A 19,078-nucleotide genomic window follows, 5' to 3' on the forward strand; every position below is an offset into this window, starting at 1 on the left:
ACCCAAACAAGACCCAAACAATGTCTCATCCTCTTCTCTCAATTCATACAACTCCATGAGCCAGCACCTATGTCGCGATTCTATCGTTGCGCAGAAAATGGGTAATTATGTGTCATGAAGCCTCTCTGCTTTGCAGACGACGGACAATGATTGACGACTTCACTTCCGACTTCACTCCCGACTTCACTTCAGCGCGCAAAACCTGAGGGAAGTCTGTCTACAACGCCGTTTTAGTTAATGACACTCTCACATCGTTGCCTGTTGTTCAAACCTCACTTGGTCGGGAAGTTAAGTGGCCAGCTTCGCCTTTTCTTTCCTACAAACTTGTTCCACACAAGATCAACTCTCCCCATCTCCTTGCACGCTTGAAACAGGAACTAGGAAGCAAAAGAGCGCGGAAGATGGTCACGTCCACGCGCCTTCAAGGCGGCGCGGGAAAGCGCAAGCACTACTTCGATGATGGTGACGAAGACGAAGACGTCAAGCCTGTGATAAGCCTGCTGGACACAACAGATGACTCCAACTCCGACTTCGACTCCGACATATCTGACGATATCGACAACCAGTCTAACATCACCGGTCAATGCGAATACTCTGAGACCGATGAGACGTTTCCCCAATGCGTGGCTTACGACAAAGATTTCGCGCAAGTCGCAACAGATCTTGTCAGCATCCCAAAAGGTGCTCTACAGATCCTTAGAGGAAGCCACTGCCGCAACAGCCGCGTTCAAGGATGCCGATCCAACGCAGAACTGCTCTCTACTATTCCATCAGCGAAGAAAGACAAGATTGCACTGCTTGGCAACACCGGCGCTGGTAGGTTATGACCATTCCTGGCATCACCACATCACTGACACAATATAGGCAAAAGCTCTCTTCTCAATTCGTTGCTCGACATGCCTTACTTGGCGAAAGCTGTAAGTTCATCCCAATTTTGGTGTTGGCAAAGTCTAACAGATGTGCAGATGGCTGGTGGCTCATCCTGTACCTATGTCGGCAGCGAATACTCTTCACCTTTCACTGGTCAGACGAAGCCTTTCGCCGCCAAAATCGAATACTTCGGGATTGACGCTATCGAAGAGTTGCTCTCACGCATGCTACAAGATTACAATAGGTGGAATTTCCAGGAGCAACCAGACTGGGACGAAGACGAGAAGCAGGAATTGAAGCGGCTGTCAACAACTGCGTTCACCACTTTCCGATCCCTCTTCTGCGACCAAGAGCCTTTCGAATCTCCTCGCGCTGCGACAGACTTCCTGCTGTCAAAATTTCAGGACGATGGTGAAGCTCTTGTCACGATGGTGACCTGGTGCAAGTCCCTCCTTGAAGAGAAAGAGGCTGACGAGGATGACCATGTCGAGTTCATCGATGCTGCAACACAAACCGAATTCCTTGAGCAGCTAGAGCCGTTGGTCAGTTCCAACTCGCGGTTCGAGAGACCAGCGCTATGGCCTTTGGTGCGAAAAGTCCGGTAAGTTCTCACTGCGCCTGACCATTGCGCTTCCGCTAATGAATCACAGCATCGGTCTCGAAGCGCCAAGAATCCTCAGATACGTCACCCTCGTCGATCTACCTGGTATTTGCCTGCCCTCACACCTTCCTCCATGTATCTTGCTAATCTGTGAAAGGCCTCGACGATGTCAATAAAGTGAGAGTCAATGCCAGCCTCGACATCATGCGAGATTGCGATGCGCTCTGGATCGTAACCAAAATCGACCGAGCAATCACTGACAGCAGTGTCGATTCGCTCTTGATGAGGTACGGCCGGTCATTCAAGATGGCAGTCGTGTGTACTGGAATCGACGACAATCTTGACCCTCAACTCCCGGCGCATCTAGAGAACGAAGGGCAAAGCGTGGGAGAGCACCATACTCTCTTGCAGGATGAGAGACAGCTTCGAAGCTTGACAAGGCATCTGCCAAAGAAGATTGAGACTCGTAACGCAAAGCTCCAGGGTCGTGGCAAGACCAAGTCAAAGAAGCAAAAGTTACTCACTGAGAAGACCAAGGAAAAACTTCAGAGTGAGATTAGAGAGTACGAGGAACGTCTGAAGGCGGCCGAAGATGAACTTCCAAAAGTGGCCTTAGAGCGGTTTGAGATACTCGTGGACGCTCGCAATTCGAACACGATCCGCCGATTGAAGGCAGAGAAGAATGACCATCTTCCGACTGGAAAGTCCTTGGAGGTCTTCTGTGTCTCCAACTTGCACTACGCTGCTCTCAAAGGCGCTCGCATGGTCAACGGTCCTCGCCTCGATGCGAAAGGCACCGGAATTCCGGCGATCCGCAACTGTGTCTACAGCTCAGCGGCGCCTGCGCAGCTCGAATCGCTCGAAGACTATTTCGGGCATAAGTTCAAAGTCTTCGTGGAAGGTCTGGCTATGTGGGCCAAATCGTATTCTATCGAAGGTGCTGAGGATCTTCTCGCCTCTGTCAAAGCGCCGCAAGACAAGGTCCAGGATCTCACAAACGCATACGTGGAGCGTCTTCTTGATTCGAACGAGGAGCTTAACGTCAAGCCCCTTGCTGCCAACCAAGACGATCTTGTTGCAGCTGCTCTTGCGGAACTCGACAAGAAGAAGAAATGGCATTGGGGCACCACTCGCGCCTTTCTCCGGAGGGATGGGAACCACAAAACTTCGGTGGCGCCAAAGCAGTCCTGGACAGAACAGTTCCTCTCGGCTGCATCGAAGATGCTCAACAGTTCATGGTCTGCTTTTACTGCGGGCCAGGAGACACTGACCTCACAGCTCAAAGCCGAGCTGCTCGAGCTGCTTGAGAGCGTTGAAAAATCCATCACCAGTCACCCAGCCTCCATGATCCTCCCGATGAACCGCATCAAAGAGATGCTCAAGGCTCATGTTGAGGGTATCGAACACGCTTGCCGTGATTTCGGCGAAGAATCTGCCAAAGAGCTTCGGTAAGTTCATGTTGTACTTTGACCCATAGAAAAGTTGCTAACACACGACAGAAACATCCAGCTTGACCTCAATCAAGATCGGCACTCTGGCTATTTCAGCCAGGCCATGTCCGAAGCTTACAAACAGTGCAAGGACGACTGTGGTACTGGCGTCAAGAATCGTTCGTTTGGAACGTTCGAGACGCATCTCAAGCTGTCGGAGGCTCGTTCTCCCTTCCGTGTCACCACCAAGAAGCTCAAGGCGGCAATTCAAGAAGATGCCAAAGCCAAGAGTAAGGTGCTTGAACGCAAGGTACACGACATTCTCAAAGACATATACCGCCAGTTTGAGGACATGGTCGATGAGAAGCTGGACGATCACGCCGAGGAGGAACTTCGTCGTGAGTTCAGACGCTTCCTGGAGACTGCCGAAGAGAAAATCGAGGAGGTGAGAGCAGATCTGGCTCGAATCAAGCGCCGGTACGACTGAAACGAAGCATGAGAGAGAGATTTTCTGGGGCAGGCATGGCTCGTCCGTTTGCATTAGCGTAGCGCGAAAGGGCTGCTACAGATATCTGCGGGCAGATACAAGCACACAGCGTAGGCACCAGCGTAGAAGACTCCTTGACAGGCTACGCTAGCTAGTCAATGAATAATGTGCTGGAGATCCATCCCTGCGAATGACCTAGACCGTTAAGAATAAACCCAGCGCTGCGCCGTGTAGATGACTAGACTGTCTCCCTGGGTCAAGTGATTCAAGAGCAATGGACGACTGGACATTTCTTCATCTCGGTCTGCCTAAGAAGCAGGCCTTGGACTAAACGCGTTCATCGCTGCCGCCGCAGTTATAAGTTCTCGATAACGCCTCGAACTCCTGCGCGACCAAACCCAGCTTGTCCTGCGCTCCCATGCTCTCGTTACATCCCGCCATTCGAGGCCATTAGACATCGCTCTTCACTCATGCTATTAACAGCACTGTCCCTTCTTTGCCTCGCCAGCCGGCGTGCTAGCAGATAGAGGAATCGAAGTACCTTGCCCAGGTGCTGGACCGGAGGTGTCCTGGTCGAGTGCCTTTGAAGACACTATCCTGTAGATCTCGGTAAGTTCTTGCTGGAATGCGAGTTCAACGTTGCTGGCGTCGAGAGCTGAAGTCTCGATGAAGCTCAGTCCTGCAAAGCTGAGCATTAGCATGTACTTGGAATATTCTCATTAGGAGAACACCAACCGTTCTCCGCAGCGAACGCCTTTGCGTCGTCTGTCGGAACTGCACGAAGGTGTCTCAAATCCGACTTGTTTCCAACCAGCATGATGACAATGTTGGTGTCCTGACCGGATGTCAGCTTTGTATATCGCCATGAACTTACCCCCATCCCTTACCGCATGGTCTCTAAGCTCTTTCAGCCAGCGCTGGACGTTGCCGAATCTGCGAAAGGTGAGCAAGAAGCAGATGCATGGTGTGGAAGCATGGTGCTCCTCCACGGCTATCTTACGTTTGCTCCTTGGAAATGTCATAAACGAGGAGGGCGCCCACAGCTCCACGATAGTATGCCGATGTAATAGCTCTGTAGCGCTCCTGGCCGGCAGTATCCTACTATTGTCAGTGAGCGTCGTGAATGTGCCTTTGCTATCGCCTCACCCAAATTTGAGCCTTGATCGTCTTGCTGTCTACTTGGATCGATCGGGTCGCGAACTCCACACCAATGGTACTCTTGCTGTCCAGGTTGAACTCATTGCGCGTGAATCTTTATTCGTGCGATGCGAGGTCAGCGAGCATCCTGACATAGACCATGTGTGCGCCGATATTGGATTTCTTACCTCGAGAGGAGGTTGGATTTTCCGACGCCACTGTCTCCGATCAAGACCACCTTGAACAGGAAGTCGTACTCGTCGTTGGCCATTGCTGCTCTTTTCGATGTGAATTACGATAGAGTCGGTGGAGGGGTGCGGGTGCGAGAGATAGCGGGGGACCGTGCGATTTGCGCGCAGCGTTGAAGGGTGTCGGTCGAACAGGATAGAGGAGCGGCGACTGCGTGAATGCTGAATTTGCGTGCGGCGACGGTCGCAGGATGTTGGTCACAGCGAAGAGGAGCGCGTGGATTGTGGCCGCAGGGTGTGCTGGCGTCAAAGGGCTCAAAGGAGTACTGTCTTAGTGCAGCCAATCTGCTAGCGCGGTCCCGGGGCGTCAACCTGGCTGTTGTCACGTGCGCCAGCCATCTTCGTCTGCCAATAATAACGACATCAACAGCCGTTGCCACTATACCACAGCGTCCTCGACACCACACTCGATCTACCGAGCCAATGACAGCCCATAGTGCCGGACCCTGAAGGACAGAACGATACGCGAGGCGAGAGAATCTGATCTTCAAGTGCTCATGACTCGAGACCCGGTCATGATCAGAAGGAGCCCTTAACGCTTCACTTCCGCTAGTGGACGCTCTTCCATACTGCACTCGGGGGCCTCAGGATGGCCGAATCAGATCCAGAATACGATGCTGGCTCTGACGATGACGTCCCGACGAATGGCGCTGGGCGTTCTGGGAAAGGCAAAAGTCGCGCCATGACCTCCAGGCCCAAGGATAGAGCACAAGCAACATGGGAGTCCGGAGTGAACCGCGGATGGGAGCTGCAGGAATCAGCAGACGGCGGTATTGAAGATGTACTCGGCGGTATTGAAGAAGCCGGCAAGCGCAAAAGGTAGGCCGTAGCGGCATTTCTGCTGAGGATCAGGCTCTAAACGAAAGGTAGGCTTCTCAAAGATACAACTCCTCTGCAGCGCGGCATCATTCGACATACTTTACTGATCATAGATCTGTCTGCGGCCATGGCGGAGAAGGATCTCCGGCCGACGAGACATTTACTAACAATCTCGAATACTGTGGCATTCATACGCGAATACTTCGAGCAAAATCCCATTTCACAGCTTGGTATTCTAGGCATGAGGGACGGCGTAGCACTTCGCGTCAGCGACATGTCCGGCAACCCAAACGTTCACATCGCGGCCGTACGAGCACTGCGCGGCACCGATCCTAAGGGGAGCGCTTCTCTGCAGAATGCTCTTGACATGGCACGCGCTGCGCTCTACCATACGCCTTCACATGGCACTCGAGAAGTTGTCATAATTCTGGGAGCATTATCAAGTTCAGACCCGGGAGACATACACGACACTATCAAAGCATGCATCAAGGACAAGATCCGAGTTAATATTATCGGTCTTGCTGCACAGATGCAGATATGTGCAGAAATCGCGCGGAAGACTAATCAAGGCGCTACCAACTGCTACAATGTTGCAGTTGATGAAGTGCATTATCGGGAGCTTTTCATGGGTATCACAACGCCACCAGTCGTACGAGCCACAGACACGGAGGCTCAGAAACGAAACCAAGCTGCTTTGCTTATGATGGGGTTCCCTTCGCGAATCGTCGAAGGAAAGGCCACGCTATGTGCTTGTCATGGCAACCTGACTCGAGGAGGCTATCTATGCAGTAGGTGCAAGGCGAAAGTTTGCAACTTACCTGCGACTTGCCCAACTTGCGATCTCACGTTGATCCTTTCGACACACTTGGCCCGATCATATCACCATCTCTTCCCCCTCCAGAACTGGGACGAAGTGTCCTGGGAGCGTGCACAAGAGAAAGGCAGCATCGCTTGCTATGGGTGTCACTCTGCCTTTCCTTCTCTCTGGAGCTCGACAGATGAGACTAATGGTGCCAGCCATACAAGAACCCGCCCGAAGAGAGCTGAGGGAGCATCGGAGTCAAGCAGGTATGAGTGTCGGACATGTCAGAACCATTTCTGCATCGACTGCGATGTCTTCTGCCACGAGGTGGCCCACAACTGCCCTGGATGCCAGAGCAACGCATATCTGCCAGGCATGACGAACGGTGCTGATGAGAATGGAAGTAGCCCTGGCTGAAATATTCACGCAACAGGACATCAAAGAAGCCACAATGCTGCAGCGCACGAACTACCTGGACTATGGCAATCTGCGAATTGAGCTGCCCAGCCCGAGAATACTGGCCTTAGTAAGCGCAAGTATCGAGCTTTAGAATAGAGCCACCATCTTCGGCAAAACACAGAATCGAAGGGGCAGGCAGGATACGATCTCACCTGAAGGATGTGGTGACGTGAACGTCGCTCCGGGGGCCAACAGAACAAGAGATGCCGAAGCAGGATCTGTAGGTCTCAAATAGTGCTCGCTAAGTCCACAAAAATCATCATGCTAGACAAAAAGCTCTATATCTACAGTTTGCTCTTCACAGCATATTCTCTATACAAACCTTCCAACCCAGCAGCACCGTCGAAAATATCTCTCTCAACAGCTCTGGCATTCACGTATTGTGGTCCCAATTGCTCCACCTTCTCCACACCCAGCAATCGCATTGCCGTCTCGGTCTCTGCCTTCAAGATTTCAAAGACACGTTCTACTCCAGCTTGTCCACCAGCTCCGTTTCCGAAGAGTGGTGCTCGACCCAGCCCAACAGCCTTCGCGCCCAATGCGAGAGCTTTGACGACATCCGTTCCTCTCTTAATACCACCATCGACATACACCTCAATCTTGTCAAGAACTTCTGGACAATACTTCTTAATCTCAAGCAGAGTATGAATCGCCGGCGGTGCGGTGTCCAGAGCACGTCCACCGTGATTCGAAAGAATGATACCTGCGACTTGCGGTGCATGGAGGGAAGCAAGGTATGCATCTTCATGCGTCTGCAATCCCTTGAGAATTATCGGAAGCTTCGTATGTTGCGCCAGCCAAGGTAGTGTAGTCTTCCAAGTAAGATCAGGTGCTGTACCCGCAAAAAGTGCTTTGCCTACACCTCCATCTCCACCAATTGAGATACCCTCTGCATCGCTTTCGGGCGCTGAAGACTCCGTGGGCTTGCTCGCGGAACCGGATTGTACTCCACTTCTCACGGGCAGATTTGAACCCACGTTCTTCACTCTTTCATCGTGCTCTCGCTTCCCAGGCACGGGCGCGTCCAATGTTAGACATATAAATTTGACTTGCGGTAGCTTGTGTATTCGTGCAATCATGTCCTCGCTCTTCTTCCTCTCTGTCTGAACATAAAGCTGCCAGCCAAAGACCTGGTCTGGTGCAGCGCCTTCTATGATCTGCTCTGGCGTCTGGCTAGCATTGTTCGAGATGATCTGTGCTGCTCCAAATTTCGCTGCTGCTCTTGCGATACCGCGCTCACCATCTGAATGTCCCAATCTCGCCATTGCCGCAGGAGACACGAAGAATGGTACAGAGACCTTATTCCCGAGAATCGTGGTCGAGGTATCGCAATTTGTACAGTCGACGAATATCCTAGGTCGAAGAAGGATGTCGCGGTAGACTGTGTTGTTGAAGGTCTTGCTGTATAAATCATCTCCAGCAGAGTAGTAGTATCCCCAAGCTTTCCTACTGATCTTCTTCGTTGCGAGATCTTCAATATCGTCGAGGTTTAGACATTCGTCGAGGGTGGGAATGTATTGTTCGGCAGCTGCTCCATCTTCTACCGGTGCCTTCTCTTCTGCAGGCAATGTAGCCTCATCGATCTTGCCCAGCTTAGCAGATTGGGGAAGGGCACCTTCTAGGGTGCCCGGGGGATGTATTGGATCGTATTCTTCTGTAGCGTCTGCTCCGGCGAGCTGGAGAATGACCTTACTGCCACCTGGATGGTCTGGGAGGAAGGACGTGACATCGTAGACATTGCCGTATAGAATCACCCAGCAAGACTCTTTCGACTTGTGCTGTTGGACTTCATGGAATGTGAACGTCTTGGCCATATCGCTCGGCCAGTGATGGTGGATTTGGTGGTAAGCGTTCTATCCAGGCTTTTGTTAAGGATGCTTGCAAAAAGCTATAGTGAGATAATTTAAGCAAAGTATGTCATGGGCACTGGAGGTCAGCGCTCACACTGTTGGGTCTATCTACGGCGGAACTAATCGACTGCATATCGTTGGCCGCTTTGCACCGGCACGCGGCCATTGAATCCTCGAATCTTGTCTTTCGGCGACTGCTCGTCCGCAGGCCGAGATGGATGGCTGGGATGTCGGCATCTGAAGGCGGCAAACATGTATTAGGCAATCCGACTATATCAAGAAGACGCGATGAGGTCTTTTCCTATGCCACCCATTCAAGTCCAGTCTCCTAGAGAAACAAAGGTCTTGCGCCACTCAACAACTCCCAACCTCAACTATATCCTGCGATAGTTTCAGCCAAACACTACCTCTTCTGATCGCCACTGTCCGTCGTTCGCAGTCGTCCTTTATCCAGGGCAGAAAGTTCGAGCTAGTCGTCCAAGAGGACACCTTCGTGATCGAGTTGCGACTCATCGAGCAGAAAGATACGGAGCATCTCCCAGCCTATCGACTTCATCAGCTATGCCCTTTCCTGGTGAGCTAGATCGCTCCATCAACGCGCTTACCAGTGATTTCATCCACAGTCTTGGCCAGGACACGGCATGCCTCGCCACCCTCAATTTCGAAGTCGTTCTCATTTTCGTCTACGCCGCTCAAGGCGAGGACGGAATCGAGTAAATCATCGATGGTGAAACCACTGTCAGACTGAGACTCGACCATTCCATCATCGATATTCAATTCGATGACCGACGGGCTCGTGATCATCATTCGCTTGAAGGACGATGTGGATTCTTGCAGCTTGCTGAGCAGATCGCTCTTATCGTCGTAGTCTGACTCGAAGTGGAGGGTACGTTCTTGTTGCTCGCTCATTCTCAGTGCGAAGATCTCATTGAGACCCAAATACAGTCCATTTTCTTTCTCGTAATACCTGGAGGCAGTGGGTACATTGCTTAGCAAAGGTTCGGACTGCGGCGAAGGGAACGACGATGCTATCGGGATTCACACGCTCGAGATTCAGGCAAGCCCACTCATGGCTCGAGTCTGTTGGCACACTTACCACTGTTTGCAATACAGCTCGTCGAACTCTTCATCGTACATGCTATCGACAGCGTGAGCAAACGGAAGACCAGTAGAAGGCCTGGAATACTCACACTGCAATGAATGGATTCAGGATAGGTGTGACCCTTTGACCATTCTGGTCTGCCCAACAATGGACAGGGCCGCTTTTGTCACCACAGGCTCTCTGGCGACGCCAAGCTGCTCTGCCGTCCGTTGCGGGCTCCAGAAAAAGCGCGCGACGTATCCAGATGGAAGTTTCGATAGTGTCACAGAAAGCCTTGTTGACCTGCTTCGCTGCGAGGATGCTGCGCAAAGGAAGAGAAAGGATGATGTTTTCCAAGAGCTCCGGAAGTGCAAATACGGTGGCTGCAGCCATGATGAGGATGTTGCGTAGCGATTCTGAAAGAGCAGATTGGAAGTGTTGAGGCCAAGAATCAAGAATGGAGGCAGCACAGGCGAGGGGCCGCGTAAGGCAGAGAAGGCAGGAGCGAGAAATTTGCTTCGTGCCTTCCACGGTAACAATGCTGGATCGGGAAGGAGCTGAAGTTGCAAACGCCCGCACAACATCGGCTGGTCGACGAAGGATGTCAGTGCGCAGATCAGATCAGCGCCCGTCAATGTGGAAATGCCTCACCAAACAATCAACATGTGGTAGTACTGCTCCATTCGTCTCACATGCGGACCTCGTAGCCTTCTGGCTCGCGTTCCAAGCACAGAGGCACATGCAATAGCCGGCCTGCTTCATGCACCCGTCAGCAGCGCATGATAGGACTGCGCAGCCCAGATCGTCGAAGCAAACTCAACGCATCCGCGTGTCCTCCCATCTCAATCAATATGATCGTTGCATTCAGAGTGGTGCGTCAGTCACGATCGCGCTCGTCGCCCTTTGCTCGCTCCCTCTCTGCTTCCACCCGCTTTTCCTCTTGCTTGCGCCAATGACTGCCTTCCTCGTAGTCTTTGGATATGCCAAATGCTTTGCGTAATCTCTCACTTTCCTCAATCTTTGCCTTCGCGATCTCGTGAACTTGATGCTGCTTCAGACCGCGCGCATTACCACCTCTTGGCCTTGAGGCCGGCTCTCTCTCGAGCTTCTTGCGCAGCGCATCGCATTGGTCGTCAATGTCGTCTTCGTCCACACTGCCAGGTTCATCAGTGACTTGTGTACTCGATGCGAAAATCGTCCTGAACCCACCCCTCATCTTCCAGCTTGTCGCGTAGCTCAAACACCTTCACCTCAATCTCTCGCTTCCGATCATGCTCTAGGATTTCCTTGTCCGGTTGACGCTGCTTGTACCTCGCCGAATCTACGGTGTCTTTCGATGGATACGGTTGATCGCGCGGTCTTAAATTTGCAGAATTCCGTTGTACATAGCCACTTGTCCCGGAACCTCGAGGAGTGCTCAAGCCAACGTTAGAAGACATTTCTGTGTCGATTTATGATCGTTGAGTTGGCAATGTGAGAATGGAGGGTAGATCTATTCTGAGATCGTAGGTGGAGCTTCGGCTCAGCCCTAGCCGCTGCAGAAGACATCCATGCAGCAAGCATGTGAGTGTGAGCTAGCGCGAGCTTGAGTCATCATCGAAAGTCTAGCGTGTTCGACTTCTGGAAAACTACCAACACTTCGAATAATGTCGAATGACCACGAAGAAGACAACATGCCTGCCCTTCTTAACGGAGATGCGGCGACGCCCAACACGGAACCAGCACTCCCATTTCCGCCCGTCACCAAATCACATATCCTCAATTGCGCGTACTCATCCTGGTTCCCGAAGTATAGGGCGATCACCCCCAAGTCAAGAGTCATTCCACTCACGAAGCCGTTCGTCGACTACCTCCGCGCAGATGCGATAGTCCTTCCAGACGACGAAGACCCACCTACATTATCTGACAATGACAGTGCGTATATCTCGTCATCGACGCACGATGATGATGAGGAGGAGGAGGAGGAGCAGGAAGACGTCGCTGCAGAATGGCGACAAGTACACCAGGCCATTAGAGCCACAATTGCAGAACTTGGAGGAAAGGTCATTCCCAAGCTCAATTGGTCAGCGCCAAAGGATGCGACCTTCATGAACGCAAACACAATGGAATGCAAAAAGCCATCCGACATCTATCTACTTCTGAAGAGTTCAGACTTCATCACTCACGATCTCGAGCACGCGTTCGATGATTGCGTCTCAGAATCGAGTGACGAAGAGGATATGACGACCGATAACATCGCCTACCATCTCGCCTTACGAAAGTCATTCCCATCCTGGGTCCCCAGCCTCGAGTTTCGGTGTTTCGTTCGCAACCGTAAATTGCTTTGCATCAGCCAGCGCGACCTCAACTATTACGACTTTCTGTTCAAGATGCAGGATCGAATTCAGACTGTCATCAACGAGTTCTTCGAGGTGAGACTGCGCGATACCTTCCCAGACAAGAGCTTCGTATTCGACTGCTATATTCCGCAACCATATGAGAAAGCGTGGCTGGTCGACATCAACCCCTGGGCACTCCGCACCGATCCAATTCTCTTCAGCTGGGAGGAGTTACTCGAAATGGACGAACCGGTCGAGCCACCAATGCAGGAGGAGTTCGTGCGATTTTCAATCGACCCCGCCAAGACGAGACAGATGCTGGACCATCTTCGAGAGAGCAATCCAGAAGCTTGGGCTGCATTGCAACGCACCGAAGAAGATGTTGGCCAGCTCGAGGACGGCGAAGAGGCCACAGATTCCGAAGACGATGATGATGCTGATGAAGAGCTCTTTCTGCCCGAACTTCGACTGGTACATCAAGGCGACCCAGAGGCTCAGTTTGCAACTCCGCAGTACTCAGCCCACAAGATGCCGAAGGACGTGGTTGAAGCATCTCAAAATGGCGAGGGCCTTATGGAGTTTGCGAAGGAGTGGCGCAAGCATTTGGAAAGAGCTCGGCAAGCCGATGCCGCTGCGAGTAGCAGCGATGATGAATGAATGAATGATTGAACGATCCTACGAGTGTATGAAGTAGATACAACACTGCAAAGTATTCAAAAGACCAGTCGCAATCCTCCCCGTCTGTCATTTCAATGCTTGAAGCTGCTCTGACGGAGCAACGACAGCCTGGTACGGGGAATTGACGGCAGTGAACAAGCGCCTACATCCCTCTATCTCTTTCAAGGAGTGCCGTCTTGAATAGCAAAGCGAGCTCTCTGAGCTCGATTGTTAAGACCGAACTACTGTCTGCGACGTGCCAACCGCTGTTTGACATAGTCACGCATCGCGGCGAATTCCTCGAATGCCAGCCAGATGGTACTGCATGCTACGCTATCAGCCTTTACTGGAGCTTCTGATTAATTGTATTGAGCCTCTGTAGCAGGCTAGATCCATGGTCACAAAAACGCTTTACTTCGAGATCGGATCTGCCTTCCTGAATCTGACTTTGAAATGAACTTACTGCAAGTACTCAATCTCATCACACATGACGCGAGCTCAGCTTCCGGTCTGATTGAAGTCATGTGCTGCCTCAAGGCGGGAGGCTGGTTAATGCAGCAGGTTTCTGGAGCGCATCAAATTCGGAGAATTAGCGCCATCGTGATCTAATAAAGTGTGGAGAAAGCATCAGCGGTACATGGAAGCCTTGATCCACTCCAATCTCTTGGACCTCGTCTTATTATTACGAGAACACTATCCTCCCGCATCTACTGCGCCGGTGTGGTGGAGGTGTTGTGATTTACGGTGGGCGTAGAAGGAGATGCAACAACACGCGACGGCTTTGGAAAAGCGCGATGAGCACTCCGGCAACAATGACCCTAACTCGATTCCTCCTTGGGTCCACATCAACGAGAACGATGAAAAGGCGCCGTTCATACAGCCTGCGCCGGTAGTGCCAAACACTCGTCACTACAAACCTCCACCTACAAAGTACTCGCCCGGGCGCAAGTTGGACAGCTATCGCGATGCCGAGCCGCCGCTCCTATCCATGCCTATCGATGTGCACCAGACACGATGGATACCCTTCATGCAGTCTGGGCCGAATCCGCGCGAGGCGCGCAATCAAGGCGTGATCATGAGTCGGGAGTGGATGGAAGAGAACGTGCCCATCGTCAAACGCGAGTGGGAAGAGGAAGATGATCTGGACCCGATGGGCTCGAACAGATTGAAAGGGTTCAAAGGCATCATGTATCGAGGTCAGTGGATCATCAGTCCAGAACGACAACAGAAGAGCGTGGAAGCATTCTGGAGATTGTTGCTCAAGAACGCTTTTGTCCCGTTGGTCATCCGTTTGACTGTTCTAGCGTTTTGCTGTGCTGCGCTTGGTCTCGGTTCGACGATCTTTCAATCGGTCCAGCGTGTCAACAAAGATAACGACCCTTTCAATCAATGCGCGCCGCGGGCTTCTACGTACATGGCAATCATTGTCAGTACTGTCGCTATCCCCTACATATCTTACATTACCTGGGATGAGTACACAAGTAAACCGTGAGTCAGACACTCGGCCTTCTGCGTCTCTGCGCTAATGACTTTCTAGACTTGGACTCCGATCCGTCGCCGCAAAGACATTGCTTCTCCTTTGTGATCTTTACTTCATCGTCTTCTCGGCATCAAATCTCTCACTAGCTTTGTCGGCCTTGCTTGACGACAGCTGGGCCTGTTACGATACCGGCAGTCAAGTCATTGGCGGCGTCGCCCTCGAGATACCGAAGACTTGTCCCAACAATGAAGGAATCTGCTATAAGCAGAAAGCTCTTTCTGGGGTACTTGTCATTTCGCTGGTCGCGTGGTTGCTATGCTTCAGTATAAGCGTTCTCCGAGTTGTAGAAAAGCTGAGACTGGACTACTAGTGGCAGCCAGTACTTCACGCTATGGGTTATGAGGGATGATTTACGAATAGAGATGATGATCAACACCAGGCAGGCAGGCGTCAGCGATGTGCTTGTAGATGAGTGTACATTTTGGGGGATCCAGGAAGAGCAAGCGCTGGCGTTGGCGTTTGTGACGGCAAATGAGCATTTACTGGGCGAGCTTTTGCTTCTTTATTGATATTGCGCAATCATCAGCATGAGATGTTTTCTGCCCTCCATTCTGCGGGCATCCGCATCTACTCGAAAGCGAGTACCGGCTTCTCGGCAGTCGGCAGTCGGCAGTCGGCAGTCGGCAGTCGGCAGTCGGCAGTCGGCAGTCGGCAGTCGGCAATCGGCAAGACGCGTGACGCGAGACGTGACGCGAGATGAGATTCGCGACTCCCAGAGATCTACGATTCTACGTATGGATGCTTGCCCTGTATTCTGCTCCAGAGTCCAAACCTCTCACCCCAGCGCAAATCATTTTGCATCGACCAGCGCCGCTTTCTAAGCTTTGCTCTTGTGGTCATTTCATCATCTGCACAAATCATTTTATTCCGCCCTGTTGAGGGGCCCGGCCAACCATTGAGAGACAGCGGCCGCAACACAGCTTCGAAGACAAATTATGCGAGCGAAGCATCAATGGTCGAGCCAGGAATACCTTCAGTAGATCAACTGAGGCGTCATGTCGACCTTTCTCGAACCTGCTGCTGTAGCTCAGCAAAACAACAACATTCCGCTACTGGGTCCGGACGGGAGAACCATCATTAAATGGCTAAGCCCTTCGACTGCGGCACGTTGTCGAGTTTTGTACCAGGATTCTGCCTTCTCCCTACACTGGCTTCAACAAGGTGCCATCACGGAACCCATTCGCGATCTCATGTACTCTCGCCTTTCATGGCAATGTGCTGGCTCGGGGCTTACGGATCACGCAGACAGATTCGAGGAAGGATGCCGGCTTCTGCAGGTTTACCCGACGCTACCCTACCAGGAGCAGCTCCAATGGCTTGCAGAGGACAGATCATTCCGGAGTGCTATGCTTATCCAGGATCAGCAGCAAATGGTCGTTTGGAGTCAGATTGGAAGTATGGACCATCAGCATTCTGGAGACAGAATAGCACTAGAGAGATACATGCAGATCAACCAACAGCAAATTGCTCACCTCGATCGTATCCTCGGAGGCCAGCCTGTCCAGCAACCGGTGAGCTCAGCGTCACCCAGGAATCTCCAGTCAGTCTCCGTTGCCCCTCGGGAACCACTGTTGGAAATATCAACAAACGCAGCAGGCGCTCTGAAGCGCAAGCGAGAGGACCGTAAGCCAAAGAAGCAGACTGAGACCATCTCGCTTGAGCAAGAGTCCGAGGACGAAGTCGCTTTGCAAGGCCAAGTCGACGCTATTCAAGCGAAGATTGCTGCAATTCGTAAACGCACTGCTCATGAGGACGAACTCGTTCCAGACAAGAAACCAAGACGGCCTGCAAAGGCTTCAAAAGTTGTCGCGTCTAATGGCGCTTCATGTGCATTCGCTGCGCAATTTCAGCGTGTGAAGGATAGTGTAGCACAGTCTCACGAGGCGAATCTGCCGGCCGATACTTTCCAACATCGCAGAGTTTCTCAGCAACAATTTACTCATCAGCAAGCAACGTCGACGATTACAGCAGATCCTACCTTGCACCCCGCTGCCGTAGCGGCTGGCATCAAATCTAGCGAGCTTCATCTCCTTGTACGAATGAAGGAGAAGCTCGCCACCAAGCATCCTGAAGCGTCTGACGGAGCTCTCACTCTGCTATCTATCGAGGCATTGCGGAGAGCGAAGGAACGCGTCAACATCAGTCAGTCTCGGCCTACTGCACCCGCCTACACGACCACACAACCAGCTCACGAAAGCATTCAAACTGGGCACGGACTTGCCACTCACCATCCAGCTCGATCAGCAATAGAGAGCAAGGCTATTATAGACCTGCCTCAAAGCTCACCAGCTCAGCAATCGATAAAACAGCCCCCAATACCAGTGCAAGCACCATCAGTGGAAGCAAGGACGGAGCCTCCATTGTGCAAGGAGCAGCAACAGGTCGTCGACTTGATTATGGCAGGTTACAATGTGTTCTATACAGGGTCTGCAGGCTGTGGAAAATCTACTGTGCTCAAAAGCTTCGTATCACAGCTGCGTGATCAAGGAAGGACGGTCAGAATTATTGCTCCCACAGGAAAGGCAGCCTTAGACATCAACGGGTCCACCACCTGGACATACGCCGGGTGGACGCCAGGCCACATGAAACGACCGCTTGAGGATCTGCTGAAGGCAGCTCACGGTAAATTCGTGCACAAACGACTTACCTCGACTAACGTTCTTGTTATTGACGAGGTCAGCATGGTCGAGAATCATATCTTGGCTAGACTCAATGCGCTTATGAAGAGAGCGAGAAACAACGAACGAGCATTCGGAGGGGTGCAATTAGTGGTCACAGGCGACTTCTGTCAGCTACCTCCAGTCAGACCTTTTCAATACTGCATGACATGTGGCCGAGAGCAACCACGGCGCCTTTCTCCAGACGGAAAGACGGTATACCGTTGTCCACAACACGGCGATTGCAACGATGACGATAAATGGGCTTTTCGGAGCAGTACATGGGAAGAATGCAAATTCAAACATGTCAACCTCACGAACATCCATCGCCAGAGCGACGAGGTCTTTATCAGAATCCTGCAGAAGCTGCGCATTGGCACTCCATTGACTACTGCAGATCGCACACTTCTGCTCGACCATCCATGCGAGGTTACGAACGCAGTCAAATTGTTTCCAACTCGCGAAGAGGTCAGACGAATCAATGTGACCGAGTTCGATCGTCTCCGTACTGCCAAGCGTGGCTATGCGTGCTTAGACTACTTCAGGTGGAACGAGAAGCATGGTAACTTGCGGGAGAAAGGCAGGCGACATGCTCGCGATGATTCTCTAGAAGCTTTGCGTGAGCACCGACTCGAAACGCAAGTCGACTATAAAGCGGGCATGTTGGTCGTGCTGCTGATAAATCTAGATATTGCCAACGGCCTGGTCAACGGTAGTCAAGGTCGTGTTATTGGATTTGAGCCGTACTCGGAATCCAAATTGCCCAAAGCAAGCATGAATCGCGACGAAAGCTCCAGTCGAAGTTTTGGTTCCTATCGTGGATCTAAGAAAAAATCAAGACGGGAGCGGGACAGCTCAGCGGAGCCTCTCATTGTCCAGGGCGAGCTGCGAGGTGAATATGCTACGCTACGAGAGGAGCAGATTCGAGAATTCATATTGCAAGGCCGCAACGAGCACAAGATGTGGCCCATCGTCCAGTTCGACAACAACATCCGGAGGACTATTTACGCTGACTGTCAAGTCAACGAAGTTGGTGACGAGAAGCCATACACACTTCTTGCCCGGACACAGATACCACTGATCGCGGCTTGGGCCATGACCATTCACAAAAGCCAAGGCATGACTTTGAATAAAGTGATTGTGGATCTTGGAAAGAGCTTCGAAGAGGGACAGGAGTATGTAGCGTTGAGCAGAGCGAGAAGCTTGGCTGGACTGAAGGTGATGTCGTTGGGTGAGAACGTGGGCAAAGGTGGCAATGAGCAAGTCAAGCAGTTCCTCGAGGAGAAGTTTGGATTAGAATAGGTTAGCATGCACGGAGACGAGGACGAGGATGGTGCCTCCGGTTGGAGAGACCATGTGTACTACCGGCCATGCCACCAGTACCACCGTGGCCGCCAACTTACCCTCTTGGTCGTGTTCTGTGTCCATCGGCGGACTGGAATGTTGGTGATGCAGAGATTGAATGCTCGGAGGCCTCCATTTTCCGATGAGCAATGGAGGAGCTTGCCCATCGCCTTGAATATAGCCTACCCGTTGCTGAATATATCCTGCGCATACGCACCGGTCAAGCTGCCAGGGCTGATATGTATTCTATGCGCCAAGATCTGCAAAGCATCGTGTTCGTGTTCTTCAGGGTCCGCTGATGACTGATGACCGCCCACCCGCGATGAGCTACGGAGTAGAGGTCAGCTACTCACCTAGAATAATGCGCGCAGAACATCGGCACACGCAGTGCACATCGCGACTCGACCCAGCTCCGCGCACAACGGCAGCCTCCATGCCGCATCACAGGCGCAGTCGCTCAGGCAGACCATGACACGGAGCGCCAATGACGGCCTCTTGCCGTCCGAGGTGTATGGTCAGCCATCCAAGTCGGCGCAACCGCACAACATCAGCGTAGAGCCACGCGAGGACTCGTCGCAACAGCCGCAGCAGCAGCAGAAACAGAAACAGCAGCGCGCGCAGTCGCAGCACAGCATCGGCAGCAGCAAGTCTGCTCCGCCCGTCGCGCTCTACCGCCCGCAAAGCTCGTCGAATTCTGCCAAGTCGCAGCCCAATGGCCAGTACGCGGCGGAGAGCGACTCGGAGGAGGATGAGGGCCTGCAGCTTCAGGCGCCACATG

At 52.2% G+C, this 19,078-nt stretch overlaps 9 protein-coding genes across 9 annotated transcripts; 4 read left to right on the plus strand and 5 right to left on the minus strand.

The window, feature by feature from the left end:
* Positions 1–401: 401 nt before the first annotated feature.
* Positions 402–3,388, plus strand: MYCFIDRAFT_82123 (uncharacterized protein; the record flags this gene model as incomplete). Its single annotated transcript, XM_007924642.1, has 6 exons — positions 402–579; positions 701–816; positions 966–1,471; positions 1,521–1,576; positions 1,629–2,919; positions 2,971–3,388. 6 exons carry the CDS (start codon positions 402–404, stop codon positions 3,386–3,388), a joined length of 2,565 nt encoding a protein of 854 aa, XP_007922833.1.
* A 37-nt stretch (positions 3,389–3,425) lies between these two features.
* Positions 3,426–4,997, minus strand: MYCFIDRAFT_72266 (uncharacterized protein). The gene is made up of 6 exons (XM_007924535.1): positions 4,714–4,997; positions 4,535–4,640; positions 4,389–4,486; positions 4,276–4,321; positions 4,124–4,223; positions 3,426–4,067 (listed from the first exon to the last, which is right to left on the minus strand). The coding sequence occupies exons 1-6, from the start codon at positions 4,794–4,796 to the stop codon at positions 3,865–3,867; spliced, it is 636 nt and encodes a 211-aa protein (XP_007922726.1). The 5' UTR covers positions 4,797–4,997; the 3' UTR covers positions 3,426–3,864.
* Positions 4,998–5,362: 365 nt separating this feature from the next.
* On the plus strand, positions 5,363–6,811 carry MYCFIDRAFT_39800 (uncharacterized protein; the record flags this gene model as incomplete). Its single annotated transcript, XM_007924223.1, has 2 exons — positions 5,363–5,592; positions 5,644–6,811. 2 exons carry the CDS (start codon positions 5,363–5,365, stop codon positions 6,809–6,811), a joined length of 1,398 nt encoding a protein of 465 aa, XP_007922414.1.
* A 326-nt stretch (positions 6,812–7,137) lies between these two features.
* Positions 7,138–8,667, minus strand: MYCFIDRAFT_39934 (uncharacterized protein; the record flags this gene model as incomplete). Its single annotated transcript, XM_007924230.1, has 1 exon — positions 7,138–8,667. The coding sequence occupies one exon, from the start codon at positions 8,665–8,667 to the stop codon at positions 7,138–7,140; it is 1,530 nt and encodes a 509-aa protein (XP_007922421.1).
* Positions 8,668–8,767: 100 nt separating this feature from the next.
* Positions 8,768–9,840, minus strand: MYCFIDRAFT_88303 (uncharacterized protein; the record flags this gene model as incomplete). Its single annotated transcript, XM_007925371.1, has 3 exons — positions 8,768–9,246; positions 9,309–9,670; positions 9,800–9,840. 3 exons carry the CDS (start codon positions 9,838–9,840, stop codon positions 9,173–9,175), a joined length of 477 nt encoding a protein of 158 aa, XP_007923562.1. The 3' UTR covers positions 8,768–9,172.
* Positions 9,841–10,321: 481 nt separating this feature from the next.
* On the minus strand, positions 10,322–11,235 carry MYCFIDRAFT_70948 (uncharacterized protein). The gene is made up of 3 exons (XM_007924524.1): positions 10,994–11,235; positions 10,436–10,938; positions 10,322–10,371 (listed from the first exon to the last, which is right to left on the minus strand). Exons 1-2 carry the CDS (start codon positions 11,221–11,223, stop codon positions 10,662–10,664), a joined length of 507 nt encoding a protein of 168 aa, XP_007922715.1. The 5' UTR covers positions 11,224–11,235; the 3' UTR covers positions 10,322–10,371; positions 10,436–10,661.
* A 197-nt stretch (positions 11,236–11,432) lies between these two features.
* Positions 11,433–12,831, plus strand: MYCFIDRAFT_88305 (uncharacterized protein). The gene has a single exon (XM_007925372.1). The coding sequence runs from the start codon at positions 11,458–11,460 to the stop codon at positions 12,757–12,759; it is 1,302 nt and encodes a 433-aa protein (XP_007923563.1). The 5' UTR covers positions 11,433–11,457; the 3' UTR covers positions 12,760–12,831.
* A 751-nt stretch (positions 12,832–13,582) lies between these two features.
* MYCFIDRAFT_118724 (uncharacterized protein) lies at positions 13,583–14,579 on the plus strand (the record flags this gene model as incomplete). The annotated part of the gene is made up of 2 exons (XM_007925373.1): positions 13,583–14,247; positions 14,297–14,579. Coding segments are annotated over 2 exons (948 nt in total), but the record flags the coding sequence as incomplete, so codon positions are not given.
* Positions 14,580–18,741: 4,162 nt separating this feature from the next.
* Positions 18,742–19,077, minus strand: MYCFIDRAFT_82133 (uncharacterized protein; the record flags this gene model as incomplete). The annotated part of the gene is made up of 1 exon (XM_007924643.1): positions 18,742–19,077. One exon carries the CDS (start codon positions 19,075–19,077, stop codon positions 18,742–18,744), a length of 336 nt encoding a protein of 111 aa, XP_007922834.1.
* Between the last annotated feature and the right edge of the window lies 1 nt (position 19,078).

This window comes from Pseudocercospora fijiensis, assembly GCF_000340215.1.
Source record: "Pseudocercospora fijiensis CIRAD86 unplaced genomic scaffold MYCFIscaffold_2, whole genome shotgun sequence".
Lineage (NCBI taxonomy): Eukaryota > Fungi > Ascomycota > Dothideomycetes > Mycosphaerellales > Mycosphaerellaceae > Pseudocercospora > Pseudocercospora fijiensis.

What these genes read in the sequence shown, in the direction of transcription:
- MYCFIDRAFT_72266 (XM_007924535.1), bottom strand. Translation starts at nt 4,796, where the DNA reads ATGGCCAACGACGAGTACGACTTCCTGTTCAAGGTGGTCTTGATCGGA. An exon ending in AAATCCAACCTCCTCTCGAG is followed by an intron (nt 4,641 to 4,713) that starts GTAAGAAATCCA and finishes GCACGAATAAAG; the next exon opens with ATTCACGCGCAATGAGTTCA. An exon ending in GACATTTCCAAGGAGCAAAC is followed by an intron (nt 4,322 to 4,388) that starts GTAAGATAGCCG and finishes CACCTTTCGCAG; the next exon opens with ATTCGGCAACGTCCAGCGCT.
- MYCFIDRAFT_70948 (XM_007924524.1), bottom strand. Translation starts at nt 11,223, where the DNA reads ATGTCTTCTAACGTTGGCTTGAGCACTCCTCGAGGTTCCGGGACAAGT. An exon ending in GACAAGCTGGAAGATGAGGG is followed by an intron (nt 10,939 to 10,993) that starts GTGGGTTCAGGA and finishes TGAACCTGGCAG; the next exon opens with TGTGGACGAAGACGACATTG.
- MYCFIDRAFT_88305 (XM_007925372.1), top strand. Translation starts at nt 11,458, where the DNA reads ATGCCTGCCCTTCTTAACGGAGATGCGGCGACGCCCAACACGGAACCA.